Source organism: Grampus griseus (genome assembly GCF_964374135.1).
Source record: "Grampus griseus genome assembly, chromosome: 2".
Taxonomy (NCBI): Eukaryota; Metazoa; Chordata; class Mammalia; order Artiodactyla; family Delphinidae; genus Grampus; species Grampus griseus.
Window position 1 is genome coordinate 114,395,755 of NC_139018.1, and position 16,181 is coordinate 114,411,935.

General features: G+C 36.5%; 1 protein-coding gene across 2 annotated transcripts in view; it reads right to left on the bottom strand.

The window, feature by feature from the left end:
• MYO9A (myosin IXA) overlaps positions 1-16,181 on the bottom strand; it is a 221,325-nt gene that overhangs the window by 71,410 nt on the left and 133,734 nt on the right. Inside the window, exons 22-26 of one of the 2 annotated variants that reach the window (XM_082648184.1) lie at positions 13,834-13,983; positions 12,711-13,030; positions 10,823-12,427; positions 7,829-7,928; positions 7,098-7,310 (exon numbers count right to left, since the gene is read on the bottom strand). In XM_082648184.1, coding sequence (XP_082504310.1) covers positions 7,098-7,310; positions 7,829-7,928; positions 10,823-12,427; positions 12,711-13,030; positions 13,834-13,983 — 2,388 coding nt within the window. The remainder of the gene's footprint in view (positions 1-7,097; positions 7,311-7,828; positions 7,929-10,822; positions 12,428-12,710; positions 13,031-13,833; positions 13,984-16,181) is intronic. The other variant, XM_082648185.1, reaches the window with a different exon arrangement.

Sequence of the window (16,181 nt, forward strand, 5' to 3'; positions counted from 1 at the left end):
GAAGAGCTTCATCCAACCAAGAGATAAACAGGGAAACTTCTGCAAAATATTTGAAGTGATAATTAATACTCTTAATAATAGATCAAAAACAAAGGTAGGGACTACAGTGAAAGAATCATATATAAAATTACATGTTCTGACAAAGTAGAAATAAAAGCCTAAAAAATAGGAGTAGAAGGGAATAGAGACTAGAATAATTCATCAACAGTTGTGTCACAATAGGTGAGAATTAATATTATTTATTTTAAAATGACTAATTAGAGTATAATTGGTTAAATTAAAAAATATTAAAGACATTTTTAAAAGTTATATATAAAGGTAAACAATCAACAGAACAAGAACACAACCTCTCCTAAACATCAAAAGAAATTAAAAAAATAAAAGATCAAAGAAAGGTAACATAAACACAGAAAATTTAACATAATAATAACAAAATTATAAGAAAGAGTGGAGAATTAATCTATCAGTTACATTAATAAACATGGATAGATTTAACTCACCTATTAAGGAAAAATTTTTTAATTTGGCTCACAAAGCAGGGCCCAACTATACTGCACAAAAAAACACACCTCTAAACAAAAGGATCCAGAAAAGCTAAAACTAAAGGGTGAGCAAAAGTATTCTAGGCAAGTGGAAATAATAAGAAAACAGAGGCTGTGATATTATTATTTATGTAGGATTCAAGCAAAAAACATGGAATCGGACAAAGGACACTTCTTAATACTAAAAGCCACAATTCACAGTGAATAACAGGAGACGTTAACACATTCTGTATAAGACAGATCAAAAATAATAAGGACGTAGAAGGCAAACAACGTAATTAATAAGGCAGACCTTACAGATATATATTGAAATTTTATACTCTGAATAGAGAATATACCTTCTTATCAAATACACATTCAACAAATAACAAGTGTTGGCAAGGATGTGGATAAGAGGGAACCCTCGTTCACTGTTGGTGGGAATGTAAATTGGTATGGCCACTATGGAAAACAATATGGAGGTTCCTCAAAAAATTAAAAATAGAACTATGATATGATCCAGCAATTCCACTTCTGGGTATTTATCCAAAGGAAAAAACCACACTAACATAAGATATGCACTCCAGTGTCCACTGAAGTATTATTTACAATAGACAAGCTATAGAAGCAACCTAAGTGCCCATCAACAGATGACTGGATAAAAAAGATGTGGTATATATAAACAGTGGAATATTACTAAACCATTAAAAAAATTAATTATTGTCACTTGAGACAACATGTACGGATCTAGAGGGTATTATGCTAACTGAAATAAGTCAGTCAAAGACAAAAACTGCATGATCTCACTCATATGCAGAATCGAAAAAACAAAACAAACAAACTGAACAAAATGAAAACAGACTCATAGATACAGAGAACAAATGGGCGGTTGCCAGAAGGGAGGAGGGTAGGAGAGGTGGGCGAAATATGTGTAGGGGATTAAGAGGTACAAACCTCCAGTTTAATAGTAAGCAAGTCATGGGGATGTATATACAGCATAAGGAATATGGTCAGTAATATTATAATAACTTTGTATGGGGACAGATGGTTACGAGACTTATCATGGTGACCATTTCATAATGTACGCAAATGTCAAGTCATTACATAGTATATCCAAAAGTAACATAATATCGTACGTCAACTATATTTCAATTTAAAAAATGCACATGGTACATTCACAAAAACTGATCATATACTAAGTAATGAAGAAAATACCAGTAAATTTGATCAAACAGAAGCATCATAAAGTCTTTCATCAGAATACAATAAAACTAGAAACTAACAAAAATTAAAAAACAAAAAAGGCTCTTCATCTGAAAACTCAAAAATTTTTATTAAACTAGTTTTGGGTAAAAAAACTAAAATTACAGATTTTCTTAAAAAATAATAAATCCTTTACATATTAGAGTAAACAAGATACATCTGAAGTGTGATCAGAGGAAAAACCATAGCCTTACAAACCTGTATCGATAAAAATATATAAATGACTTAAATTAACCACTCAAAAGCTAGAAAAATAAGAAAGTAAACCAAAAACAGCATAATAAAATAAATAATAAAGGTAAAAGCAGAAATCAGTGGAGAATGAAAAAAAAAGTAGGTATGATAAATAAACCAAATCCTGTTACTCTGGAAAAAATTAACAAAATAGACAAACGACTAGGTAAGGGAAAAAAATCTACAAAATAAGAAATGACAAAAGGGAAATAACGATTGAAACAGAGAATTTTTTAAAATCATGAGACTACTTTCCAGACCTCTAGGCAAATAAATTATGAAAGTTAGCTGAAATGGAAAAAACTAGTTGCCAAAATTGCCCCCATTAGACAGAAAGCTTTAAAGACTAACTTTCCTAGAAGAAATAGAGGAACTTATAATAAAAGAATTATGTCACAAAAAAGTATCAACCCCAGATGGTTTCATAGGGAAATTCTACCAAATCAAACAGTGGAGAGTCGCAATGCTATGAACTGTCCCTGACTTTTGGGGGGAATAAAATACACATATTAATACTAAGTGTATGGAGTTCCCTGGTGACCTAGTGGTTAGGATTCTGGGCTTTCGCTGCTGTGGCCGGGGTTCAATCCCTATTCGGGGAACTGAGATCCTGCAAGCCGTGCGGTGCAGCCAAAAAAAAAAAAAAAAAAAAAAAAACAATAAAAAACCGAGAACAAAACTGAAAACCAGAAAGATCTAACAGGCTTGAAGAAATTAAACAAAATCAAATAGAAAACAGTATATTAAAAAATAAGTAAATACCAAGAGTATTCAATAGTGTGGCTGCTGTCCTGGGGCCACCAATCTAAACTTTTTATGTCATAAACTTTGTTCAATTCAGCTGGTTTTCCAACTTGTAAGACCCTCAAAATCACCAGCCTAGGCCCTAAAATACTATAAATATCCTTTCCTGACTTCCCCTTTCTGAGAAATTACTAAGACCTAGTCAAGATGGATTTTCCCTTACTGTAAAATAAGCTAATAAATTTAGCCTTGATAAATGTTTTTTTTCTGGCAGTTTTTTGTGGAGTGGATAGTAAAGAGAAGGAAAATTCAACATATATAAGGATTGAAGAGTACCTCGGAGAAAAACAAACAGAAATAGGAATATAAGAAGTATAGGAGTTTTGGGGGGAAATGAAAAACTTAGTTTTAGCATACTGTAGATAAAGTCAACAAATTCTGGAGAGCTATTTGGGAGTCATACCCACGGAGATGATTGCTTTAAGTCTAGCGAATGGTAGAAGAAGCTATACAGAGAAAACTGTTACCTATACCAATCCTACAAATAAGTGATAGAAATGATTTTATTAACTCATTCACCATCCAGATGATTCAGAGACTAAAAGATGATATGAAAGCCACCTTAAAAATATTGCTTAGCAGTAATATTCCATTGCATATATGTGCCACATCTTCTTTATCCATTCATCTGTCGATGGACACTTAGGTTGCTTCCATGTCCTGGCTATTGTAAATAGAGCTGCAATGAACATTGTGGTACATGTCTCTTTTTGAATTATGGTTTTCTCAGGGTATATGCCCAGTAATGCGACATCTGGGTCATATGGTAGTTCTATTTTTAGTTTTTTAAGGAACCTCCCTACTGTTCTCCATTGTGGCTATATCAATTTACATTCCCACCAATAGTGCAAGACGGTTCCCTTTTCTCCACACCCTCTCCAGCATTTACTGTTTGTAGATTTTCTGATGATGGCCATTCTAAACAGTGAGGTGATACCTCATTGTGGTTTTGATTTGCATTTGTCTAATTAGTGATGTTGACGTTCTTTTCATGTATTTGTTGGCCATCTGTATGTCTTCTTTGAAGAAATGTCTATTTAGGTCTTCTGCCCATTTTTGGATTGGGTTGTTTGTTTTTGTGATATTGAGCTGAATGAGCTGCTTGTACATTCTGGAGATACATGTACCACAGTGTTCACTGCAGCACTATTTACAATAGCCAGGACATGGAAGCAACCTAAGTGTCCATCGACTGATGAATGGATAAAGAAAATGTGGCACATATATACAATGGAATATTACTCAGCCATAAAAAGAAACGAAATGGAGTTATTTGTAGTGAGGTGGATGGACCTAGAGTCTGTCATACAGAGTGAAGTAAGTCAGAAAGAGAAAAACAAATACCATATGCTAACACATATATATGGAATCTAAAAAAAAAAAAAAAAAAGGTTCTGAAGAACCTAGGGGCAGGACAGGAATAAAGACGCAGATGTAGAGAATGGACTTGAGGGTATGGGGAGAGGTAAGGGTAAGCTGGGACGAAGTGAGAGAGTGGTGTGGACATATATACACTACCAAATGTAAAACAGATAGCTAGTGGGAAGCAGCCGCATAGCACAGGGAGATCAGCTCAGTGCTTTGTGTCTACCTAGAGGGGTGGGATAGGGAGGGTGGGAGGGAGACACAAGAGGGAGGCGATATGCAGATATATGTATATGTATAGCTGATTCACTTTGTTATACAGCAGAAACTAACACACCATTGTAAAGCAATTATACTCCAATAAAGATGTTAAAAAAATAAAATAAAACATGGGAGGTATAAAAACTAAGTGAAAGCAGCATACAGAGACTAAACAGTTATTCAAATGGCAGAGTTAAAAGTAGGAAGTTTAAAAAAAACACTAAAGTCATAAGGAGGGAAACTACTACTCTCACCTCAACTCCTCCACAGCAGGTAACAACTAATTAACAATTCACCAGCTCAGGAGGTAATGCTTATCAAATCCCCTTCAGGTAATTCATTTCTAACTGTCTTTATTAGATCAGTTATTTCACAACTGGAAAGGTCAGTGGATGGCTTCCTCGAAGACAGACACACTTCTTAGCAAATGTCAGTTATTAAAATCACTTTGTCCAGAGAAAAAACAAAAACTATCCAGTTTTTTAAAAAATCATGTGCCCATAAAATCAAGCCCATTTAAAATCCTGAAGATATGTGGATTTTGAGAATTCAGTAGATTCCATTTAGAAACAATTAGACTTCATTTTTCACAATATCAGATAACATTAGAACATGGCATATTTTCTTTCAAGATAAACAAACAGAAACACACTTTAAAACTGTCCCTACCCTTCCCACCCCCAACCCCAGCAAGTATCTATCAGCACATTCTAAAAAGCAAAGCTTCTTCATGCAAGTGTTCACCAGAAACAACCACCACCACCTATTCCTAAAATAGCTAGTGATGAAACAGAAGGACAGTGAGAAAGCTGGCGAGGTGACTAACACACTGTGCAGGAGGGTGCTCTACAACTACTGGCATGCAGTGACCGTCAAGCAGGTGAACAGAATCACAGGCAGAGACTACCAGCTAGAACCCTTAAAGGGGCTGAATGCTCCAAGCAGAAAGCCCAACTTCCTGGTTCATCTCAGTAATTCTCAGTGAGAAAGAATTCTACCACCAAAAGGACTAAGGTTTGTAACAAAGGAAACTCTCAGGAACAAAACAGCAATTATAAATGCTAAATTCTTCAACAAATGAAAAATCTATGTACACTTTGGAGAATAATTTAAGCATGTTCCCTATTTACACTAAAAATATATAGCAGCGCTTTTCATTAAAATTAGTTTGCTCCATTACATAATTTCATCTTTAACAACTAAGCATATGATAGAGTATATTTCATTATTTATAACTCAAAAACAGGGCACCTCCAAAGTGGAGTTATTTTATCCTACACTGAAGAGAACGCTTTGGTTCTAATTATATATATCAATGGATATACAGGCTGCAACTTTTACAGTCCTACAGTTTGGCTCAGGGTAATGACTCATTTGTCTAATTAGAGAACTGGTCATGCATTTTTCTGTTTTTGTTGTTGTTTTTATTTTTCCTTTCTTAGAATATCAATATTATCATTTAAAAACTGGGTCCATCTCCAATAAAAGATAAAGACAATGAGAATATTCTGGAACTTAGCAAAAATTTTAATTAACTAGGTCTTTGGAACAATCAAATAGCTTTTAAAACAGCTCAAAGATAAAATATTTAATGAGTCAAAAGAAGACCATCCTAAAATGTTTCTCCCATAATGAACAGATACTAAAGAAAAACATTAGAGACCCAACTTAATTAAGGATATGCACGGAAATAAAATGCATATCATTCCACCTCCTCAGTGATAATGTTTTAGTACATAATAGACATACAGGGTACTCATATTGTATTTTCCAGGACAATTCCAAAATCAAACACTTTATACCCATAAACACTTGTACTTATCAAACTATATGTGCCTAATTTGGGCTGAGATATGATAATAGTTATTTTCTTAATGCAGCTTTATTCAAACATAACTCCAATGTTGTAATTTGTGATTAAGACAAATTCACATTATCTATAGCCTTTTAGTTGGCTCGGTTGGCCCAGGAAGACATTTTTGGCATTGCTTATTAAATTTTTAAAAATTCATGTTTATTTTCTATTACTAAAAAATGCAGAGGGGAAGCAAGTTTAAAGCCAAAAAGAAAAGAAAAGAGAATACCATTTCAGTTAAAAGCTATTGGATTATTTTTTATATACCCAATTCACTAGACCATGGAGGGATCAAGAAACTATGACCAGCAGGTCAAATACAGCCCCATTGCCTGTTTTTGTAAATAATTTTATTGGAACATAGCCATGTGCCTTTGTTTACTTATTGCCTATGGCTGTTTCCACTCTACAGTAACAGAGTTAAGCAGTTGCAACAGAGACTATATAACCCATAAAGTCTAAAACATTTACTATCTGGCCCTTTACAAAAAAAAATTTTGAGCCTCCCTGCTCTAGACCTTTTAAGATATAACACAGAAAACTCCTACATTAGTGCTAAGTTAAATAACTTTAATATTTTTTGCCTAATTTATGATTTGACATATACTGTTAAAGTGTCCTTTATCCAAGTCCTTGTAAATTAAGGTTTAGCTTTAGTTGCTTTATTCACTGAGGTTTCCCATGTACAAACCGTTATACGGAGAAGAAGCTGTGAAGGTTAGCTTTAGATTAGCAAAGACTATTCCCATCAGATTTGCTTGTTGCCTATTTTTCTTATATTGCTGTAAAATTACCATTTCGGAGTCACTGTGAGAGGCCTGACCCAGGCCGGGTGCAGGCCCTAGCTCAGAGTGAGAAGCTTGGTCAAGGGAGAGAAGGGGCTCAATAATGTCATCGTAATCATCTTCCTCTGTATCCCCCTCCCCATCGGCAAAAGTACCTCTAGTCAAGAAATCGGAGCGCGTCCGCGCCATTCGAGCTTTCTTTTTATGGGCCGGTCTGGCAACCTGCTTGACCAAATGATAAAACAAATAACACAAAAATGTTTTGTTTTGGTTTTTGGGAGATGATGCCAATGAAAGACATCAGAGAGCTCATGAATTTCTTGAAACATCCCCTCCACCCCTGTGCCCTTTCCACTAGAAGTGACAGCGATAACCAAAAGCAATCCATATTCATTACTCTGGACAAAGAATAAGAATGGAAGCTAAATCTATACTGTTCTTCTCCATAGCCAAGGAAGTCATCTTTCACTGCCATAATGAGTCACCAAAGTCACTTGCATAAATTGCCTTCTTTTCCTCAGCAACTTCTTCTTTGTAAATATAATCTGGATTTTTAGGCACCCTTCCCTGCCTGAAGTACTCCTCTCTAAGTGTAACAGACTTAACTCATAGCTTCTTTCTCTATAAACACTTGGGAGTAAATGAGTAGATGAGGTGCTCTACCTACAAGAATAATAATTTCCAAAACAGCGTGCACCTATTTTGCATAGAAGATAAATAAAACAAAAGTCAATACTTACCTCTCTTTGGCCCGGCCCAGTTAACTTCACAGGTTTCCAAGCTGGTTCATCTTGTTTATGGAGTTGAGGATTTCCACTGTTTAAGGCTTCCTTGGTGACACTTAGGATAAAACAACAGGATTACATTTCAATTCCTAGCAGATATCTCATGGCAGCAGTCTTAAAAGTACAGCATGAAATATAGTCTAACAAGTCAGGTCAAAGAAATGGATTTGATAATGAGAAAGGGAAAATACCAAATCCCCAAATCTTTAGAATCAGTCTCAGAAGAAGGGGCCTTTACTCTAATCATTATAAAATACCTGATAAGTAGCCACCCAGTGATGAGTACCTCATTACTTTGTTTTATACTGAGAAGGTCCTATTGATAAGCAAATTTTCATTCTGAAATCTCTGTAGCTTTCATCTGTGGTCTTAGTTTAAAATTTTTAGAATAAAATCAACACTGGCAGAATAAGAAATTGTTATCAAGCTAAAAGAAGTATGTCCCAAACCATAAAGATGATACAGTGTTAGTCTGTGAAAATTTAATTCTGCTTGAATAACCACATGATATGACTGCTTTATCATTAAATTCTCTGTAGAAATGAATGTCTGTGTCTGATGAAAATCTGAACAGAACCTGTACTTTTATGGCCCCAATTATCTATATTAACTCAGAACCATGAGTCTTAAAATTTATCAATAACAGGACTGTAAACTCACTGAAAATCATATCTTACCTTCTAGCATACTGCTGGGTTTAAAGTAGACACTAACTTAAAATACCATTTGGCAGAGTAATTGCCCTTGCATTCAAAATCTTCCACTTAATTTTATAAATGAAGGCCTAGGTTATCTTGTCCTTTGCCCTATGCAATAATCCCTAAACAAAGCTAATTAGATGTCAATCTTTCTGATAGCTAAAAGCTTCTCAGAGATCTCCCTCTGACCAGTGTACAATCAAGTCCAGCAATCCTAGGTTGTCCTGAATAACCCTTTTGGTTATTAAAAATCTCTCTTGCCACAGCTGAGCCATTTACCTTCGATTTTTTTCTCCAAAAGAGAAACAATTAATAGGACCTTTGATAGCACCTGACCACCCTAACTAACTTTTAAACTCACAGCATTTTCTCTAAGTTTCTCCATGATTTCTTTTTTGTTCTCCCTTACTAACCAGCTGAAGACTAAGATGTACTTATCACCACTATGGCATAGAAAGGACACTAATCTAATGTTACTTCCTAATCATGACATCCAATGCTCATTTCTAAACAGGAAACTCAAATTCTGGTCTCAGCTGTTTCTCTAAATATGTGACCTTATACAAGTCCTTTCACCTCCACGGGCACCAGTGACCTCATCTATAATATGTGGGAACTGGACTAGATATTATAACTTAGAAACACTAACATTTATGATTCTATAAAATGCTAATGTTTCTAGTATTACTTACAGAACAAGAGAAGATGTGAAGTATGAATTTTACTTAAACTTTCACACAAACAATCTAATATATAACCATTTTGAAGATACATAGATATTAATAAGGTAAAGCAAACTAGGTCAAGTAGCTGTAAGACTTTATCTTGGCAAAATGATAAAAGGAATAATTCACAAGGATGATTGTTTTTGAAATCTGTAAGTCTTCTACAAAACAGATTCATGGATGTAACAACTATGTACATACACACATGCACACCCCTCACATAACTAAAATTAATCAGAATGACAGAAAATAATATGTTTTTAACGTTCTCTGGTGGGCTTATATGCTACACAGAGTCTGAACTTTTGGGCAATCTCTAGGTTAATGCGCAGCACTAGAATCTCAAGTTGTCATGTAGTCCGACTGCATTTCACACTCCTGTATAAAAATTCTCAGTGGAAAAATAAAATATCAATGATCTCTTGCCCATATTTACAAAGAGTTTCTATAAAATCTGTAATTTTAAAGACTGACAGAGTTAAAAGTTAGGTTATGATGAGAAAAGGTTATTTTCAGAGTTAACATGAAATTTAACTTTTTTAGCCCTAAGATATAGCCCTCCTTTCATTTAAACAGTGATATTCTCCCACAAGAACAGAAAGAATTCACTGTATACATAGCCTTAACATAAATATCTTAAATTTTGTCAAATTTGTTTTTATGTACCACTTAAGAAATGCTTTCTCACAGCTACCACTACTTAAGACAACCTAAAAGAGTAAAGAACTTCCACTTATGTGAGGTATTTAAAGTAGTCACAGGGAATTCCCTGGCGGTCCAGTGATTAGGACTCCACGCTTTCACTGCCAAGGGCCCAGGTTCAATCTCTGGTTGGGGAACTAAGATCTCACAAGGCGCGCAGACAAAAATAAATACAGTAGTCATATTTTTAGAAACAGAAAGTAGAATGGTGGTTGCCAGGGGCTGGAGGTAAGGGGAAAAGGGGAACTGCTTTCAATGGGTAATTGAGTTTGTTTTGCAAGATGAAAAAGGTCTAGAGATCTGTTGCACAACAATGTGCATACAGTTAACACAAGCGAACTGTACACTTTAAAATGGTTAAGATGGTAAATTTTATGTGGTTTTTATTCCCACCCCCCCCAAAAAAGGTACAAAGAACTTAATGCAGACCATAAATAGGCCAACAGCTGTGACAAAGCACATTAACTTTAAAGCCTGATACTAACAAGCTTGGACTGCTACACCTAACAGCTCTAGGGCAACCAGCAATTGCTGACTGCCTACTAAGTTTCCAGGCACTGTACAGCCCTTCACAAATGTTTTCTCACTTAATGGGGAGGAACCAAAAACCCTGCTTTCTGTGCTTAGTCAAAGACTCCTAGGGTATAATTATATCCAATTTCAGGTGGCTGGTGGAGTCAACAATTAGGAAATTTTTTTACACACAGAAAATGGCTAATTTGAGTAGCACCCATACAAATTGTTGAGGCAGATCAAGGCACCCTAATGAAAATTTCCAAAAAGTTTCCCACTTATACATAAAAATAAATAAAGACTTCACTTACAGGGAACTACTCATATTTTCCTTTGGCGTGAAGAAAATGGCCCTAGTAGTTCCATCTCTGAAAGGGTCATCAGATTTGTAGCTACAAGGCTGAGTTGGCCTAAGTTGTTCTCTTTTTGAAATGCGATTATTAGAGAGTTTACAGGCTACATTCAGTTGGGTGGACATTTTGTCTGTCTTGGATAATTCCTTAACAGCACTAGATTGGCATGGGCCTCCTTTTCTTTCAAAGAACAGAGTGACAGGTCGGTCCTTCAAGGGTAAGTGAGCAGAGGGACTGTCTTTTGGGGCAAGAGCAGCATCTTTTACAGTTACTGATGGAGTCCCAGCTACACTGGGTTCGTCCTTATTTGGGGTATTCAGGATGAGAAGAGAGGATGGCCTCTCTATTCTTTGCTTTGACTGATGGAAAGATGGTACCAGAAAAGTCTCCCCAGTTCTTGGCTTTTCAATTGTCTTAAAGGCTTTACGCTCCTTTTCTAAAATATCTGTTTGCTGGCGAATCTGTTCCATCATCTCTTTTTCATTCTGCTGCTGCAATTGCTTTTGCCGTTCTTCCTTCTCAGTGTTTAGCTTTTCTAACTTCTTAAGCACAATATTGGAAGAAGCTGTATTCAACGAAGCAACAACTTGATTTTCCCCTGGGAAGTGGTACTTTCTGGCTTCCCTGTTGATATCCAAAGTAAGAGATGGAAGTGTTTCTTCACTTTCCAATAGTTTGTTTCTCTGGACACTTGTATCTAGCTGAGAACTTGTTTTCAGTGGGTCTTGTTGGGGAATATAAAAAAATGTAGGCAGACTATTTGAAATAAAGGAGTCTCTCAGCTGTGGTTTACAGGTAATAGATTCAGAACTGCAAACCAGTTTTTCCTTCATAGCCCCATTCTTTAAATGCACTGAGTCAGAAGGTGCCCTCTTTTGAATCAATGTATAGTTAGTCTCATTTGAGGTACTGAGGGCATTGTCCTGTGAATCAGAATTTGGACTGCTAGATATCTTGGGTGACAGGAACGGCACATCTCCTTCATCTAGAATTACAGGCTCTAGTTTGCTCTTTTGGCTTTCCTCACAGCTCAAAAGTTCCAAGCTTCCTTGAGAGCTTTCACTATCCGGTGTACCCTGTAAAGACTGAAGGCCCGCAGGCATCAGTTCTGTAGACCACCTACGTTCTTCTGAAGGAGACACACCGCCAAGAGAACGGACTTTCAGCAATTCTAAACTAAATATAGCTTGCTCTAGTTCTCTCATTCTCCGACTTTCTCTTTTGGCCCGACCCACTTTTTTCTGGTGGAGATCTTCCAAGGACTTGGGTCTCTCTCTTACAGTCACATCTGCCTGCAAGTCCATACCACTTTGACTTCTGGCTCTCTCCTGTCGCTTGTTTGGGGACTCGTTCAAGCAGTCCTTTGAACTTTCATGACTAATTCGATTACTCTCTATCACAGATTTACATTCCTCTATGGCTTTTACTCTGTTGTCAAATGAACAATCCTCCCATTCTGAAGGGTCTGAACCGAGAACTTCCAGAGTTCCATATGGCTTGATATTTGCCAATCCAAGTTTTAGTTTTGTTTTTTTTAGTCTTTGTTCTTTTAAAGCTTTAAATCTATATCAAAACAGGAAAAAAAAATAGGCTAGAGATATCTCTTGGTTACCACTGGAGACAATATATTTATTGAGAATATTTTAAAAAGGGGAAAGTCTCAAAAATTTTCTTTTTATAATATTAAGTATTTCTTAAACTAACTTGGATGCACATTTCACAATTCTATTTCTAGTGGAGAAGACAAACTGAGATAACCAATTCTAACTCAAGTTAGGCAAATGTTAGAGCAGACATATAAGTACTTGACAAGTGAGGAGTTAATTATTATAGCAAAAAAGATTACCTTTGTCTTGCTCTGAATCCTCTACATAGTGACTGCAAAAGGATAATTTTGTTCCTTTGTTCTTGATACCTCTTACTTTCCCTGTAGCCTTTCCATCTCGCCTGTATGCAGATAGCAGCCATGTGCCTCCGCCTATAGTGCTCCCTCCATTTCTGCTGGATGACGATGGCTGCAGTCCGGAGCTCCAAATACCGCTGCCTCTGTAAGTGAGCACGCCAGGAAGCTTGAAGAACAGTGGCTGCACTAGCCATAACTAAAGCATCCTGCTGCACAGCTGCATCTCTGGCTTGCTTCTGATTTAGGTAATTCCTCCAGAATCGCTGTGGGGAAGACAAAGTAATAAAAACTGTTGTCATATCTTATAACACATTCTCACAGAAATTTCTTACGTCATAACTAGAGGTTAAGTGGCTAAACAGCTAAATTGTGGGTGGTTAAAGTAAAAAAAGTTTCCTTTTCCAGATATGCCTGGCTAAAATAACTATTTTAGATAATATAACCTCAATGAAGTTAATTATACAACTTAAAGTAATTTAAAACTTTTTGATGCTTTCATGCCCTACAAATTAATTTTAACAAATTACATTATATTCTCACCTACAATTTGCCAATATTAATGGGTTTAACGTCATCGTGTATACATTGCAAAGATTAAGATATTAAAGATTTTCTTGTACAAACAGTAAAGATCCTGTGGAAAACAGCCAGCATATAAATCAACGAGGGAGAAAATAAAAGATAAATGTAAAATATGATACCTTTCATCCAAAATGAATACATAACAACAACAATGTACATATAATTCTCAAATATCACTCACAACACTAAAAATAACTTGCCAACAAAAATTAAGGCACATAACTCCTTTGCCCCTAATCATACCTCGCAAGACATTATAACTATAAATTCAATTTAATTTCAATTTAACACCATTAAAGTCTATTATTATATGCCAGGTAATCTGTTGGATGCTGTGAACATTTAACAAATGAGTAGGACACATTCTCACCACTGAAGAAATTTACATTCTTACTTAAATGTTTCACAGTAAAACAGTTCTAGTTACTAAAACACTGGCTAAATAAACTAGCCAATCTCATGCAAAGAATCTTTTGTTTCCTACCTGGATGATAACGGATGCCTGTCTCAGATGGAGGAAATGCTGCCTACACAGCAAGACCCTGAACCATCGCTGCAACAATATGATTCTGCGGAGCACCTCTTGGTGAAGCAGATCTTGTAGGTGTTGTCGTTCCTGCTCCTTTAGGAACACCTACCAGGAGGAAAAAAGATGAAGCATACAGCTTAAGAAGAAATGAGAAATTTATTTCATGCATCATCGCTCCTATGGTAAGCTTTTTTAGAGAAGAACAGACACAGTGGCAAACAGGTACAAGCAGTACTGATAAATATTTCCATCAACTTAGCCAAAGTAGTCATTCTCAAACTGGAAAGGAGGCATTAGAATACAGAAGGGGAACTGGAAAGGTGAACATTACTACAAAGATCCCAGTGCTAGAGACTGTGATACATTATTCCCTTGGGAACTTCACCATTAGGAGCCAATGTAGTACTGGTAATATTAATATGTCATATTTTTCAAGGATGTTGGAGTGGGGAAAAAAAAGATGACAACCACAGATTTTAAAGTTTGATCATAATATGAATAAACCAATAATGATAAGTATTTTTGAAACCCAGCATGCATCAAAGGCTTCTTGCTGCCCAAAGCTATTCGTCAGTTTACTTATTTACTCCTTCATTCTATTATAAATCTTTAGGAATTTAGGGAGAGACAAAGATAACTTAGACATAGTCCCTTTGGAAACAGGATTTACACTTCAACATTAAGAGCAGGTAGATATTAAAAACTGTATATATTTAAGGTGTACAATGTGATGTTTTGATGTATGTATAAACATTTTGAAATGATTACCACAATCTAATTAACATATCCATCACTTCCCATTTTTGTCAAAAATTAAAAAATATTCTTAGAAAGTACAGATAGATATTAGATACCCAAAGAGGAAAACAGTAAGCTATTCAGGGCAAGAGACAGAGGACTCCACCTGAGCAAAACAAGGAGTTGGAAATAAGAATAAAGGTACAGGGACTCCCCTGGTGGTCCAGTGGTTAAGAATCCACCTTCCAAGGCAGGGGATGTGGGTTGGATCCCTGGTCGGGGAACTAAGATTCCACATGTCACGGTGCAACTAAGCCCACGTGCCACAGTTACTGAGCCCATGTGCCACAACTAGAGAGAAGCCTGTGTGCCACAACGAAGATCCCGCCTGCCGCAAGTAAGACCCAACGCAGCCAAATAAATAAATTTCTAAAAATGTAAAAAAAAAAAATTATAAAAAAATGAATAGGGGCTTCCCTGGTGGCACAGTGGTTGAGAGTCCGCCTGCCGATGCAGGGGGCACAGGTTCGTGCCCCGGTCTGGGAAGATCCCACATGCCGCGGAGCGGCTGGGCCCGTGAGCCATGGCCACTGAGCCTGCGCATCCGGAGCCTGTGCTCCACAACGGGAGAGGCCAAAACAGTGAGAGGCCCACGTACCGCAAAAAAAAAAAAAAAAAAAAAAAGAATAAAGATACGTACTGGGACAATGGAACAATTAATAGCATGAAGTGGGGCTTCCCTGGTGGTACAGTGGTTAAGAATCCACCTGCCAATGCAGGGGACATGGGTTCAAGCCCTGGTCCGGGAAGATCCCACATGCCACAGAGCAACTAAGCCTGTGTGCCACAACTACTGAGCCTGCGCTCTAGAGCCCGCGAGCCACAACTACTGAGCCCACATGCCACAACTACTGAAGCCCGCGCACCTGGAGCCCATGCTCCGCAACAAAGAGTAGCCCCTGCTCGCCGCAACTAGAGAAAGCCCACACGCAACACCAAAGACCCACTGCAGCCAAAAGTAAATAAATAAATAAATTTATTAAAAAAAGAAAAAAACAGTGTGAAGTCACAACATGGAGATTCTTGAAAAAGAGAAAGATGTTTAGATTTAATGAGGAAATTATAAGGGGATTATTATTGAGCAGGAGGCTGACATAAAGTATATTAAGATGATGATTTTGATACTATGGGTAGAGTGAGTTAAATGGAATAAAAATAGACTGGCAGTAGATGATGGATCTGTTTACTGTAAGAGAAATGTGTGAGAGCTACAAAACAGAACTAAAATGGAAACAGTAAGAATGGAGAAAAAGGGAGAGATGTGAGAAACATTTATAAGGAAAAAAACAGAAACAGAACTTTGTAAAATGATTAAAGTGAAGGGTAAGCCAAAATATGATTATGGTTTCTAGCCTAAGAAACTAGAAGAAAGGTGACAGAGAAAAAGACTAGTTGATTAGTTAAAGATAGTAGGGGAATCTGGATAAGGTCACTTTAGACAAATTGAGTTGATAATTACAGTGCAATACCTAGGAAGAAATGCTTTTTAAGCAGTTAAAATTATA